The following is a 26,804-nucleotide window of genomic DNA, read 5'->3' as shown; positions in this document are numbered from 1 at the left end:
AAAGAATAATTAATTATTCTTAGAAGTATGATTTCTCAGTTGCAGGAAGAATGTTACTATAAGCAAGCTTTTTATTAAAAAATATATAAGAACAATACAATCTATACTACTACGTATAAATTCAAACATATACATATGTGATTGAGAAAAATCAGTGTTTTAATGTTCTATTATTTAATGACATTTATTTTTAGACTGAGGTTTCCAATGACATTACAATGATTAATCAGAATCAAAGAGTGCTGTATCTCAAAGAAAAAGGTAGGGGCCGGCTGAATGGCTCAGTTGGTTAAGAGCTCGCTTAAGAGTTTGAGCTCTGAGCAACCGTGGTTTGAGTCCCAGCCCGAGCTGAGCTGCCGCTGAGCTGTCAACAGATGGCAGGATAGCTCAGCTAAAAAAAAAAAAAAGAAAAAAGAAAAAAAGAAAAAGGTAGAAGTGAAATGATAAGCTCTAGAAAATTAGACTAAATGTCTCGAAAAGTAGCTCTCAGGATGAAGATACTGATGTCAAAGATACATGTAGAGTTTGAAAAAACAAACTGCTTTAAGAGAAACATCACAATTAAATGTAACATGTGCTCCTAATTAAAATCTTGCACTACAAAAATTTTTTTATTTTGATATAAAGGACATTATTGGGAAAATTGGTGAAATCTGAGTAAGGTCTGTAGATTAAATAACAGCATTGTAGCAATGATAATTTCCTGATTTTGTTGATTGTGTGGTGTTTATGTAAGAGACTGTCTGTTTGCTGGAAATACATATTAAAGGATTGAGGAATAAAGAGTCATCATACCTGCAATTTAATCTCAAATGAGTCAGAATAAAATATATGTATATACACACATATATTAACACACACACAGAGAATGATAAAACACACAAAGGATCAGAATATACGGGAATTATCTGCAAAATTACTTTTGCAACTGTTATATATCTGATATTATAAAAACCAAATAAAAAAATATCTTGAGAAAACTAAGAAATTTGATGAAATTTATATTTTTATATATTTAATTTTATTTTATACAATGTGACTTTAAATTAGCACATCAAATATAAGTAGATATTTGACTATTTCACCTCTATCCCTACTAATACAAAAAAACTTTTTTTTAATGGACCTTCTAACTGGGAAAATGCTGATGACAGAGAACAATCTTACATTCAGGATCTCATTATTTTGAGGCATACAAAGTAGCCAGCTTCAGCCCCAAGGCTGAAGAAAACACCCAAAACTAGATTCTGCACAGTAAAACAAAAAAATAGCACTTGCTGATGACTTTCAGGCACAAATATAACATCTATCAATCAGCAATCTGGCCCTCAGCTTAAAATAACCCAGTTCAATACAGTCTAGTCATGGCCAAAGAGAAACAGGGCTGAGCTATTTTCAGCTGTAGCTCCAGCAAGAAGCTGAGTATATCATATATATTCAATAGTCAAGAGACATATAGTATTTACTTCTAGGGCCAAAGATTAGCACCAACCAAGAAAAACTAGTTCACCTGGAACTAACAACCTACATTATACCTCACTCAATTTTTCAAATACAAAGGAGATAACAGACTCTCTGCCACATATTATACTCCCCCCATGAAAGAATTATTATTTCATTATCCTTTTTATGCCTTACTGCTGGTTAGAGAATAAAATTCAAACTCACTTAAAGCCCTCCTCAATTTGACCTCTACCAATGGTTTAATCTAATTTTCTATATTGTATGCTGCATACAAATTAGACCAAATGAGATATACCAATTCACACCCATAAGAGTGGCAGAAAGAAAGAAAGAAAGAAAGAAAGAAAGAAAGAAAGAAAGAAAGAAAGAAAGAAAGAAAGAAAAAGAAAGTGTTAGCAAAAACACAGAGAAATTGGAACCCTTGGGCATTGATGGTGGGAATGTAAAATGGTGCAGGCACTGAGGAAAACAATTTGGTGGTTACCAAAAATTAAATGCCATGTTAATAGCAGCATTATTCATAATAGCCAAAAGATGGAAACAAATCAAGTGTCCATTAATGGATGAATGGGTAAACCTTATTTACATAAAAGGTGATACTTATCCTGAAATGGATACATGTAGTATCCATACAATAGAATATTATTCAGCCTTAAAAAGGAATAAAATTCTGACGCACACTACAACATGGATGAATCTTAAAGGCATTATGTTAAGTGAAAGAAGCCAAACACAAAAGGAGTGTATGATTCCACTTATATGACGTAAAACAGGTAGAAGTCCCTTTTCTCCTCTCTTCTTGCCTATCTCCTAATGGTAGAAACTAATAGCAAGCCACCTAACACAGTCTGAGAAATTGAATTTGTACAGTCCCATCTCCAGAATCAAAGTAGAATATATAGAAAGGTGTATTTGGAGCTGAAACAATGTTACCGAATCAGCACAGTACTTAATTTTAAAGCTTAGATAGGTAGAGAATTCTAGATTCAAAATCATTGTTCCTTATAACTTTGAAGTCACCTGCTCCTTTTCCTGCTATCATCCAATGTTATTATTCATGGTAGGTCTAATTCTTGCTATAGTGATTTACATAGTTCATTACATGCTCCGATATTTCACTACCTACACAGACCAATGTAAAAAACTAACAATTCACTCTTTTTCTTATTACTAAATTGTAAATGATTTAGTAATTTATGTAATATAAAAATATACTTAAAAAAATAAGATCACATTGCAGTACTACTTTGCAACTGTCTTTTGTTCATCAAACATTTCATTAACTTTTTAATCTAGTATTATTCCACACTTTAATGCCACAAAGTATTTCTTCATATGGATGGCAGCACAGTTTAACCAGTCCCCCAACTGTAGACATTATTATCATTCAAGCTTTTTATTATTATAAATAACAGAAAATAAACTTCCTTATAGATGAATATTTACACAAGCCCATGAGTGCATTTTTAGGATAAATTTCTAGAAATAGAATTGTAGGATCAAAGCACATTTTAAGGGTTTTAAAAAGACATACTGCCAAACTTCCATTCAAAAAGTCACACTAATATATTGCTATAAGCAGAAAGAATCAAAATTATCCCACACTATATAGCCAATAGCAAGTATTTTCAATCTTTTATCAATGTGAAGGAAATTATAAATTCTTACGGAAGCACATAAAACAACCTAGACAAATGGAAAAGCATATCATGTTCTTAAGTATGCTATTTTTGGCATGATGGCAGTCTAGATAACCCAAACAGCCCTTCAAATTTAAAACACATAGATTCTGGGAAATGTACAGTGTACTTTAAACATATTGCTGGGATCCCTAAAAGTAGGGGAATTTTCTAAGGACCACTTAAAAAAAAGGCAAGGGGTGAAAGGTACAAATCATGAGTCTAGTTGATATGAAAGCAAGGAGCTCTGATCTATAAGCTAACTAGAGAAAAATCATGCCTTGAGGGCAAATATCAATACTAGCACTGTAATTGAGATACTATGGTTAAGGCCAGAAGCAAAGTGGTAGAGCTCAAACTGATGCTTCCCCATTGAGCCTGGCTGTTCTGAAGATGGCTAAAGTGGTCCCAAGTCAGTAGCAGTGTCAGATTGCAGAACAAATCTCTGGCAGATAGAATCCCCACCTTAAGTCCTTATAAGTCCCACAGATCAAGGGAGAAAAAAATACAAATTCACACTTACAGATCAGTAAGTAATTGAGGTGGCAAGCTAAACTTAAACACCTATTCCAACAGAAGAACAATTATTTAAAAGTACATATATATTTTTGAAGCACATAAGACATTCAATTAAATTGCGTAGGTGTATATACACAATGAGTTAAATGCAACAATGATCACCACTAGGTTTAATGGTGGTTATCTTCAAGTGATTTTAAATTGCTCCTTATACTATTATATAATGTGTGAATTTTTAAAATGAGTATTATTTATATAACCATAAAAAAGCTACTCTTATTTTAAGGGGGAAAATATTTCACTGTGATTACTAGCCATTTTTATTTCCCCTTTTATGAAAACTTATTCATGTGCTACTAGTATGGTAATCTCTCTTATTGGCATTATTTCCCTCAGTTTGCTGATTGCCTTTCAATCTTGTTTATACTGTTCTTAATACTAAAAATCTTTATTAACTCGTTAAATGTATCAATATTTTACTTTATGATTTTTACTCTGATGAATTTTTAACTTCAATCTCTTTTTCTTCTCCACCAATACTTAACATCATAAAAAGCAAGAATATTGAAGATTTTAGAAAAGTAAAGAGATAGTTCATAATGTTCTCCATTGTTCATCTCTGCCAGAACACTTGTTCTCCATGTCTCCTTGAATTCCTACTCATTTGTGGCTCAGTAACTACATGATGACAGATTATCTTTGTGGACCTAAAAATGCTTATGTACTGTGCATACAAAGTAAATTTATTTTTGTAATTATAAAGCAACTCACATAACACAATTAATCTGGATCAGCAACATTCTTCTCACTATCAAGCTCATTAATCAGGTATCCTCATAAACAGTATTACAGACAATAAGGAGAGCCAGGATACTACTGCTTCTGGAAAGATAGAATATCCAAAACTTGGAATTGAAGAAACCAGCAACCCCCAAATACCAATAGGTTCAGACATAAAAAGCCCTAAATGAAGTTAAAGAAAACGGCAGTCTGGCAAGACCAAAGCTTTTAGAAAATAATCACTCTACCTCAGTTGAACACCACAAAAAATCTGTGCCACTCACCCCCACCTATGCCAGCAAAAGCTGAGTGCGGTACCTAGACTTCCACCTTTGTGCAACTATTAACAAGGTGCCCACCAGAGGAAGCCAAGCAGAGAGCCAGAGTTTTCATTTCTGCCAGACAGTATCAGGGTTTCACCTACCTGTGATATCAGGAGACGAAGTGGGGAATCTGGACTCTAACCCCCATCCAGCAGTAATGAGGTTCTCCCCATCAACCTCCACTGACACCCGAGTGGGGCAAGGGGGCTTCTCATTGTTAGTGGGCAGGGTTGTGAGTTCTCAATATTACTAGGTGACGATGAAAGTTCTGAATCTTCACTAGGCCTCCTCTGATGCCAGCCCAGTAGGGAGTGGAAGCGGCACCTCACTACTGGGTGGAGGTGACAAATTATGTAATAATTTGTAATTATGCAATGTGTATATAATATAATAACTACAGCAGCCACTAAAGAAAAGCTGTAACAAAGCTCAGAAACACTATAAATTTAAATGAATTAGTAGAATTGTACAATTTATTATTATGGTGAATTTTTTTTTAATTATCATTTTGTAAAATGATTTATACATCATTTTCTCTTGTAGTAACCTCCTATTGCTCTACTTGAAATTCAAGACATATTATTAATCATTAAAAACAATAAACTGTTAAGCCCAACACTATGACCCGTGACATTATCAAATATTTCTAGGTAAAATTAAAACAAAACAAACCAATTCACTGAGGAACTAATGAAACTTCAGCAAGCTCATTCTACACATATTGACAAAAAAGCAGGCTCCAAAGTCAGGCTGTTTTATGGGTCTGAGGCTTATGGATTTAAATCTGTTCTAAACCATATTAATAAGTTGTGTATGATGAGAAAGTTATTTAAGCTTTCTATCTATGCCTAAGTTTCTCCCTCTGTAAAATGGGGGCAGTAATAGCATCTTCCCTCATGAGGTCATTGTAGGGAATGACATAATGCATATAAAACATACATTACAGTATCTAATCCAGCACAGAGTAAGTACTTGATACATAGAAATTACCATTAACATAACCATCATTATGTGTTTCTATAATACAGAATGTTCAAATATTTAAAAAGTCTCTAGGATAACTCCAAGACAACAAAGGAGATAAAAGAAAAATAAAAGGGTACACAGAAAAATTTTAGCCTCTGATATGTATAGCTACAGCAAACAGTATACACAACCTACTCCTATCCAGATAAACATAAAACCTTACACATAAAGGCCTATTTACCTCAGTTCCATTTACTCAGTACATTATATCCAGCTTTAAACAAAAATTGCAAAGCATACTAATACACAAAGCACAATTTGAAGAGACAGAGCAAACAGTACAACCAGGCCCACATATGGCAGTGATGTTGGATTTATGAGACCAGGAATTTAAAACAACTGTGGTCAATATGCTAAGGTCGCTAATGGGAAAAGTGGACAACATGCAAGAATAGATGGGTAATATAAGCAAAAAGATAGAAATTTTAAGAAAGAATCAAAAGGAAATGCTAGAATTAAAAAATACTGTAATGGAAATAAAAATTGCCTTTGATGGGCTCATCAATAGACTAGCTATAACTGAGGAAAGAATTAGTGAACTTGAAGAACTGACAGTAGAAACTTCCAAAACTGAAATGGAAATAGAAAAAAGAATGAAAAAAAGCAGAATATCCAAGAATTGTGGAACAATTACAAAAAGTGTAACATATACATAATGGGAATACCAGAAGGAAAAGCAAAAGAGAAAGGAACAGAAAAAATAATGAAGCAATAACTAAGAATTTCCAAAAATTAATGATAGATATCGAGCCTCAGATTCCAGAAGCTTCAGAGAACACCAAGCAAGATATCTAAAAATTTATACCTAGGCATATTATATTCACACTGCAGAAGATCAAAGACAAAAAACAAACAAACTTGTAGCCAGAGGAGAGAACACCTTTCTACAGAGGAACAAGGATAAGAATTACATTGGACTTCTTTTCAGAAATCATGCATGCAAGAAGAGTGTGGAGTGAAATATTTGAATTGTTGTGGGGGAAAAAAGCACCAACCTAGAATTTGGTATCCAGTTCAATTATCCTTCAAAAGTACAGGAGATATAAAGACTTTCTGAGACAAACAAAAGTTTAAGCAATCTGTCATCAGTAGACCTCCCTTGCAAGAAATGTTAAAAAAAAAAATCTTCAAAAAGAAGGAAAATTATATAGATCAGAAACTCAGATCTACATAAAGAAAGGAAGAGTGTTAGAGAAGAAATAAAAGGCAAAGCACTTTTTTATTTTTCTTATTCTTAACAATCTAACAGATAGCCATTTGTTCAAAATAATAATAACAATATATTTAATGACTAGAGCTTATAGATAAGTGAAATGAAATACAGCAGTGTTATAAAGAACAGGAGGGAGGAATTGGGAATACTATAAGGTACTTGCACTATCCATGAAGCAGTCTGTTATTTGAAGGAGGGCTTCGATTAGTTGTAAATGTGTATCAAGGGCAACCACTAAATAAATAAATAAATAAATAAATAAATAAATAAATAAATAAATAAATAAATAAATAAGGCAAAACTGATATGCTAGAAGAGGACAAAAAATAGAATCATATAAAATGCTCAATTAAAACCAGTGAAGGAAACAAACAAACAAACAGAAAAGGCAGAAAAAGAGTGGAAGACAAAAGAAACAAAGAATAATGGCAAAGAATCAAAAACAGAAACAAATATGGTGTACATTAATCCAACTACATCACTAATCATTCAAACATCAATGGTCTAAATAAACTACTTAAAAGACAGATTATCAGAATGAATAAAAAACCAAGACCCAATTAAACTTAGGTCTACTAACTAAATGTCTACAATAAATCAACTTTTAAGGTAAAGAAAGAGATAGATTAAAAATGAAGCGATGGAAAAGATATGCCATGCAAACACTAGTCAAAAAAAGCTGCAATGTATATAGTAATTTCAGACAAAGCCGACTTTACAGCAAAGAACATTATCACGACAGAGGAACATTACATAATGATAAAGGGGTCAATTCTCTAAAGACATAACATTCTCTAATGTGTATGAACCTAACAACAGAGTATCAAAATATAGAGGCAAAAACTGATGAAATTGCAAGAAGAAATGGATAAATTCACTATATAGCTAGAGACTACCAAACCCCTCTATCAGGAATTGGCAGATCCAGCTAGCAAAAAATCAGTAAGGACACAGATAAACTGAACAGCACCATCAATCAATTTGATTTATAGAATATTCCATCCAACAACAGCAGATTACACATTCTTCTCAAGCTCACATGTAACATTCACTAACACAGACCACACTCTGGGGCATAAAACATATCTTATCAAATTTTTGAAAACTGAAATTATACAAAGTATGCTCTCATTCCCAATGGAATTAAACTAGAAATCAATAACAGAAAGATAGCTGGAAAACCCCAAAATACTAGGAGATTAAACGACGTATTTCTCAACAACATATGGGTCAAAGGAGTCTCAAGAGAAATTTTAAAATATTTGAACAAATGAAAATACAACTTATCAAAAGTTGTGGAATCCAGCAAAAGCAGTGCTTAAAAGAGAATTTATAGTATTGAATGCATATATGAGAAAAGAAAAAAAGATCTACAATCAGTAACCTAAGCTTCCAATTTAGGAAACTAGAAAGGAGCAAATTAAATCCAAAGTAAGCAGAAGGAAAGAAATAATAAAAATTAGAGCAGAAGTCAATAAAATTAAAAACAGGAATTAATCAAAACCAAAAGTGGGTTATTCAAGAGATAAATATAATTGATAAATTTCTAGCCAGGTTTACAAGAAAAAAAGAGAAAACACAAATTACTAATATCAGAAATGAAAGTGGGGCCATCACTACTGAGTCCGTGGACATAAAAAGGTAATAAAGGAATATTGTGAACAACTCTATGCCCACAAGTTTGACAGCCTAGATGAAATGGACCAATTCCTTGAAAGACGCAATCTACCAAACCTCGTATAATGAGAAATAGATAATCTGAATAGCCCTATATCTATTTTAAAAATTGAATTAATAATTAATAGCCTTTTAAAACAAAGCATCAGGCCCAGATAGGTTCATTGGTAAATTTTACCAAACATTTAAGGAAGAAATTATACTAATTCTCTAGACAATCTCTTCCAAAAAACAGAAGCAGTGACAATGCTTCATAACTCATTGTCAACATTACCCTGATACCCAAATCAGACAAAAACACTATAAGAAAGGAATGGTACAGACCAACATCTCTAATGAATACAGATGCAAAATTCCTCAAGAAAGTATTAGTAAATCAAATCTAACAATGAGTTAAAAAAACAACAAAAAACTATACACTGCAACCATGTGGGATTTATTCCAGGCACACAAGGCTGGTTCAACATTAGAAAATCAATTAATGTAATCCATCACATCGACAGGCTAAAAAAGAAAAATTGTATGATCAAATCATTAGATGCAGAAAAAGCATCTAACAAAATCCAAAACTTATCCATGATAAAAAACTTTCAGCCAACTAGGAATAGAGGGGAACTTCCTCAACTTGGTAAAGAACATTTACAAAAAACCTACAGCCAACATCATTCTTAATAGTAAGAAACCAGTGCTTTCCCACTAAGACAGGGAACAAGGCAAGGATGTCTATTCTCATCACTCCTATTCAAATCATACTGGAAATCCTAGCTAGTACAGTAAGATAAGAAAGGGAAATAAAAGATATACAGGTTGGGAAGGAAGAAATAAAAGGTCTTTCTTTAAACATGACATGATTATCTATGTAAAAAAATCCCAAAGAATCAACAAAAAAAATCCTGAAACAAATAAGCAATCATAGCAAGGTTGCAGGATACAAAGTTAATACACAAAAATCAATTGCTTTATTATATACCAGCATTGAACAAAGGGAACTTGAAATAGGAACTTGAACATTTACATTAGCAGTAAAAAATGATATACGGGCCGGCTGAGTGGCGCGATGATTAAGAACTGGCTTGGGACGCCACAGGGCCCCGGTTCGGATACCACATATGAGGGCCAGTGACACTGCCCTCCACAGATAAGATGCTGAACAACAGCTCAACCTGGAGCTGGGCTGCCATGAGTCGCCGGCGACAGCGTAGGCTGCAGCCCCTGTGGCAGTGGGTTGCCATGGGCTACTGTGTGTGTGGCCAGCAGCCAGCGTGAGCGGCCAGCAGCCACAGTGAGCGACGTCCAGAAGCCGGCGACTGATCTGCCTTGCCCGGGAAGAGTGCAATGATGGTGCCAACTTGGGCCAGTGAAGCCACATCCTCCACAACTAGACTGAAGAACAAGACGACAGCAACTTGTCTGTTCCCCTTCCCCCAATTCCCCAGCGCTGTTCCCATCCCCCAATTCCCCAATTTAAAAAAAAAATGATATACTTAGGTATCAATCTAACAAAATATATATACAGAGCTATACAAGGAATATTATAAAACTCTTATGAAAAGAAATCAAAGAAGATCTAAATAAATGGAACGACTCCCTGTACATGGATAAGGAGATTCCATATTGCCAAGATATCATTTCTTCACAACTCGATCTACAGGTTCAATGTAATCCTAATCAAAATCCAAGCAAGTTATTTTTGGTTATCGACAAACTAATTCTAAAGTTTATATGGAGAGGTGAACGACCCAAAATAGCTAACACAATATTGTAGGAGAACAATGTCAGAAGACAGACACCACCCAACTTTAGGACTTATTGTAAAGCAAACAGTAATCAACACAGTGTAGTATTGGTGAAAGAATACACAAATGTAGATCAAATAAAGAGCATGGAAATAGAGCCACACAAATACAGTCAACTTATCATTGACAGAGGAACAAAGGTAATTCAATCGAGAAAGGATAGTCTTTCGAACAAACTCTCCGGGGATGAATCTAGACACAGACTTTATGCCCTTCACAACACCAAAAACATAATCCATGAAAACAAAACAAAAAATGAGAAGTTGGATTTCATTAAAATTAAAAACTTACACTCTGTAAAAGATACTAGACTAGTAAGAGAATGAAAGAACAAGCCACGAATTGGGAGAAAATATTTGCAAAACATATATCTGATAAAGGACTGGGATCCTAAATTTACAAAAAAACTTGTAAAACTCAACAACAATAAGTAAACAACAATCTGATTTTTAAAATGGGCAAATGATCTGGACACTTCATCAAAGAATACATACAAATGGCAAACAGGCATATGAAAAGATGCTTAAAATGTCACTAGGGATTTTCAAATTAAAACCACAAGGTACCACTACACACCTATTAGAATAGTGAAAATTCAAAGCATTGACACCATACAATCCAGGTGAGAATGAGGAGCAAAAGGAACTCTCGTTCACTGCTGGTAGGAATGCAAAATGATACAGAGATTTTTGGAAGACAGTTTAGCAATTTCTTACAAAACTAATCATACCCTTACCATATGATACAGAAATTGTGCTCCTTGGTATTTACCCAAATTGGTTAAAAACTTATTTTCCACAGAAAACCTGTATATAAGTGTTTAGAACAGTTTTATCCATAATTACTAAAACTTGAAAGCAACCAAGACGTCCTTCAATAGATGAATGGATAAACAAATTGTGTTACATCCATACTGTGGAATATCAAACTCAAAAAGAAATTAGTTATCAAGCCACAAAAAGATATGGAGGAACTTTCAATGCATATTGCTAAGTGAAAGAACTCAATTTCAAAAGGCTACTTAATGTGTAACTCCAATTATATGACATTTTGGAAAAGGCAAAACTACGGAGTCAATAAAAAGATCAGTGGTTGCCAGAGATTCAAGAAAAAGGAGAGGGCCGGCCAAGTGGCTCAGTTGGTTAAGAGCACAAGCTCTGAGCAACAGGGTCGCCGGTTCAATTCAGTGAGCTGCCACCGAGCTGAGCTCCCAACAGGCGGCAGGATGGCTCAGCTGGTGAGAGTACGTGCTGCAACTGGACTTGGAGCTGAGCTAGCTGCACCCTCCACAACTAAAATTGAAGGACAACAATTTGTCTGTTCCCCTTCCCCAATTCCCCAACACTGTTCCCCTCCCCCAAATCCCCCAAAAAATCTTAAAAAAGAAAAGAAAAAGGAGAGAAGAATGAATGGGTAAAGTACGGGGGATTTTTAGGGTAGGGAAACTGTTCTGTACAATACTGTTATGGAATCATGTCATTATACATTTGTTAAAACCCAAAGGTGTATAGCATAAAGAGTGAACCATAAACTATTGACGTTAGGTAATAATAATATATCAATACTGGTAAGAATGTTCCCTATGAAATGATATGGAATGATTTCCAGGGTATATTGTTAAGTGAAAAGCAAAGTGAAAGAAAGTACCAATATTATTTTCCCACCCCTTTTGTGTAAAAAAGGAGAAACAAGGAAAAAAGTACATATATATGTTCATTTTTTGCAAAAAGAAACAGGAGAAATATACCCCAACTCAACAAACAGTGCTAGGACAACTGGCTATTCACATGCAAAAGAATGAAGTTGGACCCCTTCCTTATACGATATATAAAAATTAACTCTAAATAGTCTTAGATACAACACTAAAGCACAAGTAACAAAATAAAAAATAGATAAATTAGATTACATGAAATGTAAAACCTTTGGTGCATGAAAAGACACCTTCAAGAAAGTGAAAAGACACCTTCAAGAAAGTGAAACGACAACTCAATGAATGAGAGAAAATATTTGCAAATCACATATAAGAACTCTTATAATACAATGCTAAAAACATAAATAACCCAATTAAAAATGGGCGTAAGACCAGAATACACATTTCTCAAAAAAAAAAAAAATACACACACACACACACACACACACACACACACACACACACACACACACACACACACACGAATGGCCAATAAACATATGAAAAGATTGTGGCTAAACACCATCCGCAATTGGAGAAATGCAAATCAAAACTACAGGGATAGACCACATTACACCAACTAGGACAGCTAAAATAAAACAGACAATAAGGTGTGTTAGTGAAGGTGTAAAGAAATTGGAACTCTCATATAGTACTAATGAGAATATAAAATGATGTCGTACTAATGGGAATATAAAATGATGTCACCACTTTGGAAAAGGATTTGGCAGTTTGTCAAAAAGTTCAAGTTACCACATGACCCAGCAGTTCTATACTATCTTTGCAACTCTCCTGTAAACCTAAAATAATTTCAATAAAAAGTTTAAAAAATAAAGGAACCAATGTTCAAAAGATTAATTTGTAAATTAGAGTACTCTTCAAATTAAAGCTGAACCATTAAACTCAATTTGTAAACCTACTTACTGCACGAATAAAGTTTCAATTAAGTTACTTTGAGATAGAGTATTACTACATGCTCTTTGAATTTTTGGAAGAGGACACAGAACAATGAAAGATAATGTTTGAGGGAAACTATTTGCATATGGTAAACAAGATTTTGGAAGCTTAAGGAGAATGGTTGGAAGAAGACTAGTAAGTAACACTTATTGGGGTGGTCACTTTGTAAGTTATATAAATGCCTAAATTACTATGTTGTACACCTGAAACATAATATTGTATGTCGTCTGTAATTTTTTTTTAATTTTTAAATTTAAAAAAAAGACTAGTAAAATGGAATAAAGATAGACTTAAATTATTAAAATTACCATACTAACAGTATCCTATAAACAAAGGAGAAATCTAGAAGGTTCATTTAGAAGCACAGCTATGGCAATAACATAGACAAAGGACCAGAAGGGGCTAGAAAAGTGTTAGGGGCTATCACAAAAGCCTACACCAGAAGTTCCCAGTCTTTCTAGGTTTACAAGGCCAAAAGTAATTTTTTCACAGGCAAAAAGATATACCTAACCATTCTGATTATTAAGTAGTCATGTCCAAACAACTTAAGAAGGATGTATGTCCTAACAATTTAGCACTCATGTTGGGTACCACACAACTTCCCAAACCTTAGAATCAGGTTGGACACTGCCCTCCTCTTTTCATGTTCCCTCTATACATTTTCTTGTGGTACTTGCTTTTTGCCATTGCTAATACCAAAAACTCTGCTTTGTATCCTTGATATCATTGAAAGGAACGTAGCAATCTAATTTTGAAAATGAACTGCCTCAAGCTAGTGGTTTGTATGGTTCTCCACAGATGTTGCTGTGTTGCCCTCAAAAATTTTAAGCCTCTCTTGGAACACCTGTGAGTTCTCTGCAGTGCCTTCTGGGCTCTAAAGTGAACCATGGACCTTGGCAAAAGATGACAAAGGGTGCCACCAAGGCAGTGGCAATAGAAATATTGCAGTGGAAATTACAGCATACTTCAGAAGAAAAAATCACAGATCTGAGTCTTTTCTAGTACAAGACTTTATCCAATGTCATAATTTTTTTTAATAATAAAAATCCTCTTTGAGTTAAGTTCTAAGAAAAGTTTCTGCCAATGAATTTGGATATTTTCTTTAGCCAGAAAGGATATTATGTGAGCCAGAGTGCTTCCCTGTTTGCCTCAGGTGCCAGTAAACTCAGAATCAAGCCTAGTGTCCGATGGTAATTCCTCTTAAGTGCCTGGTAACATGTACTCTCCGCTCTTCTAAGACTATCTCTGCTCTATTTATATCCTAAATTAGTCAACATAGAGTTATTTTAAATTCTTAAGCTGACAAACTCTTTTGGACAGGACGACACATTAACTTTTAAAGTGATAACTTCTTTTCATCAAAATCAATCTTTGTTATTGTTATTGAGGTATTAAAGTAATTTTAAGTGTTTTTTAGAAGTATTTAAAAATAATGACTCTGGGATTAATAACACCAGGAAATTTTTTTAATAGATCAAATTTTCCAAAGAAAATCTTTAGGTGTCTATTAGCAAAGCTGCCTAAAAAATATCACCGTAACAGTGAAAAATAAGACAAATACATACTGACGTCCTACAGTAATTTTACTGCCCCCATTTCACAAACTCAGTCCCACTCCTTTTTAAAAATATGCAAAAGCCATGATGAACATGAATATCCCTATTGAGCAATTCAGTTCAAAATGTACAATTTTTCCTTCAGCACACTGGATTATTTTTATATCATGCAGTAAACTACTTCAGTGACTCTTTAGTTGAAATTTTCCACAAAATTAGAATAAACACATTTGATGCATCAATAGTACATTTCTAGAAAAACTAATTTTAAGTTCTAGGAGCATCTAATTGCAAAACTAATGTGAAACTAAAACGAAATCATAAGAGTACAACTTCTTCACATAATCCCTTAAAATTTCATTTTGGAAGTCAACTTTTAAAAATACGTAAACCAAGCCTTTCTGCTGCAGGCCCAAGTGGCTGCTGTCGAAATGGGCAAGTTTATGAAACCTGGGAAGGTGGTGCTGGTCCTGGCCGGACGCTACTTCGGACGCAAAGCCGTCATCGTGAAGAACATTGTTGATGGCACCTCAGACCGCCCCTACAGCCATGCTCTGGTGGCTGGAATTGACCGCTATCCCCGAAAAGTGACAGCTGCCATGGGCAAGCAGAAAATCACTAACAGGTCAAGATCAAGTCTCATGAAAGTTTATAACTACAATCACCTCATGCCCACAAGCTACTCTGTGGATATCCCCTTGGACAAAACTGTCCTCTACAAGGATGTCTTCAGAGACCTTGCTCTGAAACGCAATGCTTGACAGGGGGCCAAGGTCAAGTCTGAAGAGAGGTACGAGACTGGCAGGAACAAAGGATTCTTCCAGAAGCTGTGGTTTTAGATCTTTTTTGTTTCAGTCATTAAAGTTTTTTAAAATAAAATAAAATAGTATGTAAACTGAGATTTGACACCAAAATAAGGTAAGAAAATTACACACTACCAAAAGACACAATTTACTCAATGGGTTCATTTAAAAAACTCATGATAGGGGGGAAAAAAATTTTTTTAAACTGTCATGAAGAAATATATCCTAAATATCATAGTCATCATAGCCTGCCCATCTCTCCCCTCATTCATTAAGATTTTAGCACTTGACTCCCTGTTTTAACCAGTTCTCTTCCAAATATTCTTGGCAACTTCAAGAGCCATATAAATCATTTGTCCCGCCTTACCCTCTAAATACCTTGACCACCCTCTTCACTTCCAAAAATCTTTTCCTTCATTTCATCTCAACCACCAACTGCCATGGTCAGGTCCTAAAAGCTTAGTCTCTAAAGAGAACTAGGAGCATGTGGAGGTACAAAAGATAACCCATTCAAATATAGGAAGAAATTCTACTTAAATTAAAAAAAAAGAAATTAAGGTATACTCTATTTTTTTTTTCTTTTTTCAATCTTAGTTGTGGAGGGCGCCAGTCTGGCTGCCCGTCGGAAGCTCGTGGCCTCTAAGCTCAAGGTGCTGTGTTCAATCTTAGTTGTGGATGGGCATAGCCACCATCCCATGCAGGAGTCGAGCCCGGCAGCCTTGTTGTTAAGAGCGCATGCTCTATCCACTGAGCCATCCGGGTGCAGCTCAGCTCAAGGCGTCAAGTTCAGTCTTAGTTGCGGGCGGGCATAGCTCACCATCGAACAGGCAGTCTTGGTATTAGGAGCATGTGCTCTCACCAGCTGAGCCATCCTGCCACCTGTTGGCAGCTCAGTGGCAGCTCAGCTTGGGCGCAGCGTCACTGGCCCATGTGAGAATCGAGCCAGCAGCTCTGTTGCTCAGAGCTCACGCTCTTAGCTAACTCTTAATCAACTGAGCCACTCAGCCGGTCTATACTCTATTTAAAGTATATAGCATGTTAATGAAAAACATAGGTGATGCATGATTATTTTTTAAAACTGATAAGCAAAGGTGATCCAAAGGAGAACACCACCTTGTATTTTGTTCATACTGATAACTACACCCTCCAAATTCAAGCACCTTACTCTGGCTCCTACGCCCCATGTTTCCAGTTCACTCGCTCAGGTATCCCAACCTCAACAACTATTCAACTTCTTTGAGATCTCAAAATCATTGTCCTCTTCGCTTTTTCATCGACCATCCTACCTTTCATGTCCTTATTTTCCTCCTTTTCCATCTTATACTCCATGGTTCCTCACTATAACCACTCATGAGTATTCATTGTTTCCTTGCCCTTCTTTCCTGCAGTTATACATTCCTGACAAAATCCATCCCTGGTTAAATCCATCCCTGCCTACTCCATGCTTGCACCCAAGCACTGAACATAGCTGAATTAAAATATGCAAACTTGCTTCTTGCATTCACTTTAAATTTATGACCACAAAGTTAAGGAGGTCGTTGGCACTACCCAGCAATCCTTGTACGTTTCCCTAATGAATTCATTCTTGTTTTGACAGTTTCATATAATACCTCTCTTCTCCTCTATAACTCTGTCACCTCCCTCTCAGCTGATGACCTCTAATACGATTGCCCTGAGGAAACAGAAGCCAACAGAAGAGGACATCCACTCCCTCCCTCACCAAATCTAACAACCTTCCTGCTTCTCATGTACTCTGCCTTCCCTCCTTTAACAATGAAATGTTCCTGCTTCTACTTAATTTCAACCTTTCCACTATTGTACTGGAGCCTGTTCCCTCTCTCTCACTCAAGGACTTTTCTCCTGAAGTTACCTCTTCTCCCAGCACATCATCAGTTTCTCCTTCTTTATCAACAATTTTTATCAGCATTCAAAGGTGCTGCAATATCTTCCACACAAAAGATATACCTTGACCCATGTCCCTCTTCAGCTACTACCTAGTTCTCAGCTTTGCAGCAAAATTCTCTAAGAAAAAGACCTTTACTCACTGTATCCACTTCCTTTCCTCCAACCCAATCTAATCATGCTCTCATCCCCACCTCTGCAACGAAACCATTCTTCAGGGTCACCCACCAGCTCTTTCCACCTTGCCAAATCCAGTGGTCGGTCACCTTGTCAACCTCTCAGAAGTATGTAACACAGCTAACCACCCCTTTCCTGATACATTTTGCATTTGGTTCCTTGGAAAGCACAGTCTCCTAATTTTCCTCCTACCTCGTCACTGCTTGTTTTCAGTCATCTTTGTTGGCTTTTTCTCTTCTTCCCCACCCACCTTTATATGTTGTAGTGTCCTAAGGCTCACTCTTCAGCCCTCTTAATCTGCATGTATACAGTACTCTGTAGCCTAGGAGCAACAGGCTATACCATATATATATATATATATATACCCTTAGTGTGTGTTGGAAATTCCCTATAGCCCCACGGTTATAAATTTTATCAATATATAGTCGTGCACTGCATAACGACGTTTCGGTCAATGACGGACCACACATACAACAGTGGTCCCATTAGATTATAATGCAGTTGCATTTCCTGTAAGAGAAATGGAAGGATTTTTTTTTTCTCTGAAGGGAGCAATATCTGTGGGGCTTGACAGTAGATTCCCTCTCACTCACAGCACCTCAATTTTGAGTGCCCAGATTACATCCCAGTCAGCCAGCCACTGACCTGGGTCAGCAGAGGAGCCAGTCCCCCAAGGGCTACATATTCAGGGGGGCACTACAGCCTTCCCAGATCTAGCTTGATGGTCTTCAGAGCACATTGCTGTAAATTCTTTGTTGAAGAACTAAGATCCTGTACAAGAACACAGGTCCGCAGGAGCTACCTCAACAAGTATTATTAAGTGTCACTGCCACTTTAGTAAAAGCTTTCTGTGCTAGTATGGAGCCAGTCTGTCCCTGTACTTTGGAAATATTTTCAGGTTGTAACGATGCAAAGAATCGATAAATTTTATTTCTTCCATCATTTCAGTTCCAGACAGAGTCCTTTGTGCCAGGCAGGATCAATGGAACCAAAAACAAATTTCCAAAGTCAAAATACTGAGTCCTCAGCTCTACACCCTCTCCATGTTAAACGCCCTATTTTTTTAATAAATATCACAAAATTCCTTAACCTGAAAACTGCTCTAACATGCAACAGCTAAAACCCAACTGTCATGACAATCCCCTATGCTTCTTTATCTCTCCATTTTAATTTCTTATTCCTCAGGCCACCTTTCACTCCCTCCTAACAGTCACTATTATGGTGATCTACACCTTATCCAGCCAATTTATCTTTGATATTTCCAATCAATCCAGCCCACATCCCTGTTCATGAAGAAGCACTGACAGCTTCAATGTTCTATTTCTGACCCTGTCAGAAGGAAACCGGGGAAGGGCTTGTGGGACAGTGTGTATGAAGTCTACAGTAATGTCCAGTAATGTTCAAGGCCTTCACATTCACTCACCACTCACTCACTGACACCCAGAGCAACTTTCAGTCCTACAAGCTACATTCATGGTAAGTACCCTATAGAGGCATATCATTTTTTACCTTTTAGACTGTATTTGTACTGTACCTCTCCTATGTTTAGATACACAAATACCACTGCGTTACAATTACCTATAATATTCAGTACAGTAACATGCTGTACAGGTTTGTAGCCTAGGAGCAATAGGCTATGCCATACAGCCTCGGTGTGTGTTGGAAGCTATATCAACTAGGTTTGTGTAAGTGCACTCTATGATGTTCGCATAACAACGAAGTCACCTCACGATGCATTTCTCAAACGGTATCCCCATTGTTAAGCAACGCATGACTGTACTAAGTGACTCCAGCCTCTTCTCTCCACTGAGCTCAAGACTCTTATAATTAACTACTTAATTAAGATCTCCATCTGGATGCCCAAAACTTTAAGAAAAATAAAGTCAATTCTTGATTTCTTCTTCATGCCAAACCTTCCCCTCTCCAAGTATTCCCCATCTCTGTAATTATTACATTCACCTTGTTGTTCAGGCCAAAAAGCCAGTCATTATTGATCCATCTCTCACTTTATATTATATCTAATCCATCATTAAGTCCTGTCAAGAATACCTTCAAAAAATGTACTTGCAGTTACACAGGTTTATACATTTGTCAAAACTTACTGAACTGTACACTTAAAATGGATGCATTTTGTTGTATGTAAAAGTGGAAGTTATACCTCAGTAAAGTGTGGTGATAGCCTGTGTGTTACCTACACCCATCCGCCACTTCTTACCACCTCCACCATTCCCTCTTTGCTACTTGGGTTATTGCAGTAGCCTCCCAACTGGTATCCCTGCTTCCATTCTTACTCACAACAGTTCACATTCCACAAAGTATCCAGAATAATCTCTTTTAAATGTAAATCATATTACATCACTTCCAAAATTCTCCAATGGCTTCAGATCACACTTAAAATCCAAAAGCCCTTACCATGACCTCAAGGCTGTACATGATCTAACCCCTACCTACCTCTCAGACCTCACCTCTTATTATTTTATCCCTTGTTCTATTGTATGCCAAACACATTGGCCTTCCAGATACTCCTAAAACACACCAAGCTTGTTTCCAATTAATTATTATTTCTTTTTTTAAAAATGTGTTTCAAAAGTAGGTTCTTTACATCAAGGCTGATGTACCTCTATCTCATTCCATTCAATGGTCAACACAGAAATACTTGCTTAATCCACCCAAAGAAGTGGATCTGAATGAGTATTTACTAATGTAATTTGGCCTTCATAAACTTAAGTTAATACTTAAAGTGCATGTAGCATTCTGATATCCAATTGGAAAACTAAGTTGGGATCAGTTACATAGAGCCCGGAACATCTGATGAAGGAGTTTATATTTTATCTAACAGGCCAGAGTCACAAACTTAAGCACTGAGAAGAGCTACTTTTTTATTTTTCAAATCCTGAGGTCACAGGTTTGCAAAGAGGTGTGGAATAATGGGAAAAATGAGGAGTTACTTTCAGGGATATATACACACCTATTTTTACCTCTAAAAATTTTAACCATGTGATTGTATCACCTATTTCAAAAATAAATTATGAGTAATTAAAACTATAGTTAAAAACGAGAAAAAGGAATTCTTATAAGACAGAAAAATCAGAAACAAATATATGTATGCCTTTTTAAGAAAAATTTATAGTACTTTAAATACTTTTTGAATGCTATAACTAAGAATTAGATATAAGAAATATAAAAACATAGATAAAATATGTTCATATATTTAGATGAGGCAGACACATACACAGAAAAATAAAATACATGTTCATACATAATGGTTCTCATCACATATTAGGGAGGTCCTACCAGAATTGAATCCTGCAACCTAAATTATCATTACCACAACTTGCCAACTTTCAAGCAGTTTCCTTAACACCTGAATACGCATTGAGGGCTCAGATAGTGAAGACTTCTCTCAGAAATTTAAAGGCCCGCAGGTGATAAAAGAACAGGGTAAGAAATAAACGAAGAGGAAAAAAAACAGACAGCGCAGCCTCTTTCTCTCAAATTCATCTCCAGTAGCCAGTCTCACCACTTGCCAACAGCTACATCAGTTAAGTGAGATTAATAATTAAACGCTTGGGGACAACAATAAACGTAGGGGATATAAACACTTATTATCTCCAAATTTGCTAGAGCCTCTACCTGGCAATCAAGGAGTGATGAAGGACAGGACCTGGCAGGTGAATAAAAGTCATTCAGGTTTCCATTCCTGACCAAAGTTCTAGAACCACTACACCATGAAAGAATCAGGAAGTGGACACTACTGAACTAAGGAAATTCATGCTGCATCAGCCAGGGCAAAGGCAAAATACTATAAATGGCAACAAAGAGAAAGTAGAAATCCCAAATCCTCTAATCCATAGAATTTATCCTTTGATCAAGGGCAAAGTACTGTGAGTTTGCTCATGGCCTAGATCTAAAAATGTGGCCTCCTTAAACCCTTAACTTCACCCTGTTGTGTGTCATGTCCAGGCTCATAACCTAGGGCCATGGCAAGAGAACATGGGAAAAGTTTCTCCGCTCCATAATCACAAAAATACCATTCTCCCTTGGAAAATATATCCTGGTTCCCATTACCTTCCTCCATCAACATACTATGCCTTTTCTGAATCCCTTGAGTTTCATCATCATTCCCTTGAGTTTCAAATTCATGCAGAAATCAGTGTATGTTGAATATACTTTATCTTAGAGTCATGAATGGACACTTGGTAAGGTTGAAAACATTATTTTAAAATACTGCTTCTTAAACTTTAATACGCATACTATGGATCTTATTAAAATGCAGATTTTGATTCAGTAGGTCTAGGGCAAAGCCTGAGAGTCAGCAGTTCTAACAGGTTCCCAGGTGTTGCAAATGCGCCTGCTTCTCAGAAAGCACTTTAAGTAACAAGGATCTGAAAGCAATGGCACCTATATACATAGGTTACCTCCAAAGGCACAATCCCAATGGAATGCTAACTGTTCCATTTTTTTTCAGTTTTTTTCCCTCTTCTCTAATGTTTACCAGAGTATTTTCTTATCCTCTCAATACTTGCAATTTATCTTCAATGCTATTAGTGATAGCTCTTTCCTTTTATTCCATTGGCATCTCTAAATTTCTTTCCTTTTATTCTTCCATACCCCCAAAAATAATAGCTAAAATGTAAAATTAGCCAATAAAAAATGTTGTTACTATGTGTCCAAGTCTATTTTTTCTCATGTCCTTAAATAGTTTCTAATTCAGCACACACACATCCAATAATATAAGATTTCTTGCAAAGATCAAAATGAAGAATGGAAAAAAGGAAGGATGGAAGAACGGAAGGAAGGAAGGAAAGCTAGGATAAAAGTATAGAAATTGGGCCCAATCTGTATCTATCACAGGACCCTACGCAAAGCAAGGCAAAAGGAGTACTACAGTCATTACAACAAATTTTTATATACTGAAAAGATTTTAAAGCTCTATTTAAGGATCCACTTATAAATAAAATTCCAGTACGTCAAACAAATACATTATTCTTTGGGCCTATCACCTTGTTAGCTTTAAACTAAACTGTTTAACGAGAGCCCAAAAAAAAGCAAAATATTTAGAACTATATTCTGAATATTCTACAATATTGAAATGTTTCTAGTGCTAAGGCCAGATCCTACCATAAATATCTAATTTAATAGGTATACCAGAATGGCCATCCCTAAAAATAATCAAGCCATCTATTCAACTAACTATAATGAAGTTAAATCTTCATTCCTGCTTTCATCTTGAGACACATTAACAATAACTTACATATTTCTCAAGGAAAAAAATCCAGGGATGCGGCAAACTGTGGGGAAGAAACTAATTTTGTGGGCACCTGATATGTTGTTCTATTTCCCTGAAGAAAAGAGATTTTAATTCAGCCATCTTAAAGTTGATGCTCCCAGTACACTGCCAAGAAATACTTGTAATCAGGATCTTCCTCATGTATTCCCTAGCTTGGTTAGTAGTACACTCGGTCTTCTAAGCCAGAAACTTGGGTATCACCTTAGACCTTTCCTTCTCCCTCACCCCCTTCCTTTTTTAGACCTCTGATTGTAATAACCAAGTCCTATCCATTTGTGTCCTAAGGGTTCCTCCAGTCTATTCTCTCCATTGCCTCTGCCATTTCCGTTACCTTATCTATGACGACAGCTACCCTAATGTCGCTGCCTCCAGTCACCCTTTGCACTATGATCCTTACCCCATGCTGTCATCCAAGTGATTTTCCAAAACGCAAACCTAATGTCTCCAACTCAAAGTATTTCGCTATGTACCCATCACCCAGTCTACACCATATAATAATAGCACATAACTTTCAATGATTTGAGTCCTGCCTGCCTCTCAAACATCATATCCCATTATACTCCCCCTATCCTGCACTTTAAGCCCCATCATTATCAAATTACACTACTTAAATTCCCAGCACACCCCATGCTATTTAATGCCTCCATTCTTTTGCATAGGCTGTTGCTTCAGTCTAGAACATTCTTCATTTCTTCCCCTTTGGCTTCCTGGCCAACTATTATGAGTCTTTCAAAACCCAGCTCATATTCCAGGAAGCCATCCCAAGACTTACCCCCTACCCCTAAGAGTTAAATATTTCTTCCTTTGCCAACTTTGTAAGTGATAATGGCATTTACGGGGCATTTATTATGTTCCTGACACTATTCCAAGCATTTTACACGTATTAACTCATTTAACCTTCACAATAACCTAAGAAGTGGTACCATTATTACCTTTGTGGATATGGAAACTAAACCAAAGAGAATTAAATAACCTGTCCTCAAGGATACCCAACTGTTAAGTGACACAGACAGATTAAAATCGCTACATCCTACATATTTATATTACTGTATCTATCACAGTAAATTTATTTACTTGACTGTCATTACTCTAAACTGTGAGCACCTTGAGGGTGGGGATTATGTCACATTCAATTCTAAAGCCACAGTGCTGGGTATAAAGTAGGTAATTAGTACATGCATTTCTTGAGTTGCAAATAAATTAACATTCCTAACAAGTTTTAAAGAGAAGCACTCAGAAACTAGCTTCTAAATAAATATTCAAATATGCTTTAAGAGCTCTAGAATAGAGCAAGCTATTTTTTTTATCTAATAAAAAGGATGTCAAAAAGAGAAGTTAATTCAGGCATAAGACTATAGTCCTTGTGGACAATGAAATGGACTTATTTTTGTAGTAATACTGCTTAATCACTGCAATAAATCAAAACCCAAAGGACCATTTACTTAAGATTAACTTTTTTCCCTCACTAAATAAGAATTCTTCTTGCTTATCATTCAGGGCAGTGAAAAGAAAGCCCTAAATTTACTTTGCTCAAGTGGGAAGAAGCGAATCATAGACCAGGCACTACTAATTGCTTCCTAAGTCTGGCCAAGAAATGTATCCCATTAGACAATTAAAATAAAACACAGTTGCCTGACTAAGCATATAACAAAAGAATTTCTAAGGTTGTGTGGACTGGTGCTCCATTATTCAAATAATGAAAAATTCTTTATCTTAAGCAAAGAAAAATAAAAAACCAAGAACAAAATAAAATAGATTACCACCCCACAAGAATACAAATTTTTAGATTAAAACACATACATGTTACATGAAAACATATGCACATATGCTTATAATATTTTAATAGCCACTCTTTGTTTAAAATTATAAAAATCAAAGTTACTCTAACACTAATGACCTCAAGACCAAATCGACTGTACTTAGTATGCTCTCACAGTTAGTCTTCTGAGCCATTCTGAAGTGCAGTAATTAAAACCCACAGGGATGGTACCAACAGCAACGGTGCACACCACATTACTTGTTAGTATAATCTGTACCCCGCCCAGCTTCTACACATCTGTGCACTACAGAAAGGTAAATCTGCTGTCAGAAGAGGCAGGGTTTAGGCCACAGTGAGTTTAGGGCACAGCAATGCAAACTCTACACCCACATACATCTTACCATTTCTTGGTACACTCAACCATTAGCTCCTGGTAGGAGGCCACAAACTGGAACTTGGATGCATGTTTTCCTACACGCTGCAGTCTCTTCCAAACTGAAGCCATGATGATCAGTCAATACACTGGAGCAGTTCTCAGTTAGGAACACAGCAGCTTTAACAAAGCAGAGAGTCCAAAGCAAAAAAGCTTTGCATGTATGTCTGTACTTTTAAAAACTCAACTACAGCTTGAAATGATGTTTGGGGTCCATAAGTCTTCTCCCTGTTTCACAGGGTAAATCCCATCTTAGATGAATGGCCCAGTCAAGAAGAGTATGATATACATGACAGGATGAGTGAGAGGCGGTTCCCTCATGGAGACATCACCATTCCACTCAGGAGCTATATGTGTATTCTGGAGGACTGAAAAGCAAAACAAAGAGAGAAAATATGAGGAGAGAAGCATGACAAGTGACTAACCACCCATGTTAGATAACACTGCAACAGACAACCCCAGTTCTCCGCATGTTTTTCAAACAATGAAACAAAACACCAACCTCAAAAGCCAGTAACATCAAAGATGCAAGACATCAAGAAAAAATGACAATTCACACTGAAGACGTGGAGCAACACATCTGGTAATCAGCATCAACAACAATCCAGAGACGCAAGTCGGGGCCCTACCTCCCCCTCCTAGCATCACAGAAGGGCGAGCAGAGCGGGAAAGTCTAGGGATGCTGTTTAATGTCCACGTACAGTAAGAGGGAGGAGTGGAGTATTTTTAAATAAACTTTGTTTTTTCAGCCGATAATTAATAGCCTCGAGTCCTAGAATATGTGCTTGGAACAAATTAAGGAACGGAGAGGAATGCTGTTGTTGAGTCGGAGGGGGAAATGGATGGGGAAAGAGGAGTGGAGGGAAATCTCAAGGCAGAGGGAAGGCAACGTCCCGGCTCCAGGCCACTTGGGCTCCCCTTCACCTTCACTGCCAACCGGAGAGAAATGGAAACTCCTGCCTGGGCGTGAGGCAATGACCAGCAGGGCAAGTGCACCGTGCGGGGTGCGGTGCCTCCCTCCCCCCATCCTCAGGGAACAGTTCGCCAGAGCCTCCTCTCCTCACGCACAGAGCCCAGACCCCTGCCCCCCAGCGGAGGCAGGCGGTGGCTCGCCCGCGGTCCCTGTCACCAGGCGATGCCAGAAGACCCCAGCCTGGTCCCCGAGCCCCGGGCCCGCCGCATTTCCACTCTCTCCCCCTCCTCACACCTCTAATCCCGCTGTCGGGTTGAATCGGGCCCCGTTCCCTCCTCAGCGCCGCTCCTCCGTCGCCGCCGCAGCAGCAGCCGCCGCCGCCGCCAACGAGTCCTCCATCCCCGCCGGAGCCACATGGAACAGCCGAGCCAGCCGCGGCGCTCGCGGGAGCCGGGGTCTGCAGCCCCTCAGGCGGACGGCGCGCCTCACGCCCGCCCCCTCCCGGACGGAGTCGCCCCGCGACTGTCCCCCACCCTACAAAACCCTGCCAGAGCCGCGGCTCAGCGCCCAGCACCCCCTCCCCCGCCTTCCTCCTCCGCCACCATCATCATTACCTCCCCCGCTGCACCTCTCACACTAACCCTACACACGGCGGCTCAACCTCCGCCGCCCCTCCACCATTGGCCAGGCCCCGCACATGCCCCGCCTACCTCGGCTGCCGTGCCTTTGAGCGGCGGGGGCACCTCATTGGCCAACCCGGGTGCCCATCACAGGGGCTCCACTCCCTAGCTCTGGAGGTGTTTTTCCCCCGGAACGCGGCGCACCACAGTCTACCCCTCTTAAAAAA

The 26,804-nt window shown here is 37.3% G+C and overlaps 1 protein-coding gene and 1 pseudogene across 7 annotated transcripts in view; one reads left to right on the top strand and one right to left on the bottom strand.

Moving 5' to 3' along the window:
* EHBP1 (EH domain binding protein 1) overlaps positions 1–26,591 on the bottom strand; it is a 322,290-nt gene extending 295,699 nt beyond the window's left edge. For 2 of the 7 annotated variants that reach the window (XM_019634858.1, XM_019634995.1), the window contains exons 1-2: positions 26,252–26,504; positions 25,013–25,412 (exon numbers count right to left, since the gene is read on the bottom strand). In XM_019634858.1, the coding sequence (XP_019490403.1) occupies positions 25,013–25,116 (104 nt within the window). In that variant the 5' untranslated portion in view covers positions 25,117–25,412; positions 26,252–26,504. Of the gene's footprint in view, positions 1–25,012; positions 25,413–25,546; positions 25,954–26,251; positions 26,505–26,571 lie in introns of those variants that run through there. The other 5 variants (XM_019635047.1, XM_019635096.1, XM_019634942.1 and 2 more) reach the window with 4 other exon arrangements.
* Positions 15,045–15,441, top strand: LOC109378946 (60S ribosomal protein L27 pseudogene; annotated as a pseudogene).
* Positions 26,592–26,804: the final 213 nt, after the last annotated feature.

The sequence above is a fragment of the Hipposideros armiger genome, unplaced genomic scaffold (genome assembly GCF_001890085.2).
Source record: "Hipposideros armiger isolate ML-2016 unplaced genomic scaffold, ASM189008v1 scaffold_2, whole genome shotgun sequence".
NCBI lineage: Eukaryota > Metazoa > Chordata > Mammalia > Chiroptera > Hipposideridae > Hipposideros > Hipposideros armiger.
The sequence above is the reverse complement of the archived record's forward strand: the minus strand, read 5'-3'. Positions and strand labels throughout refer to the sequence as shown.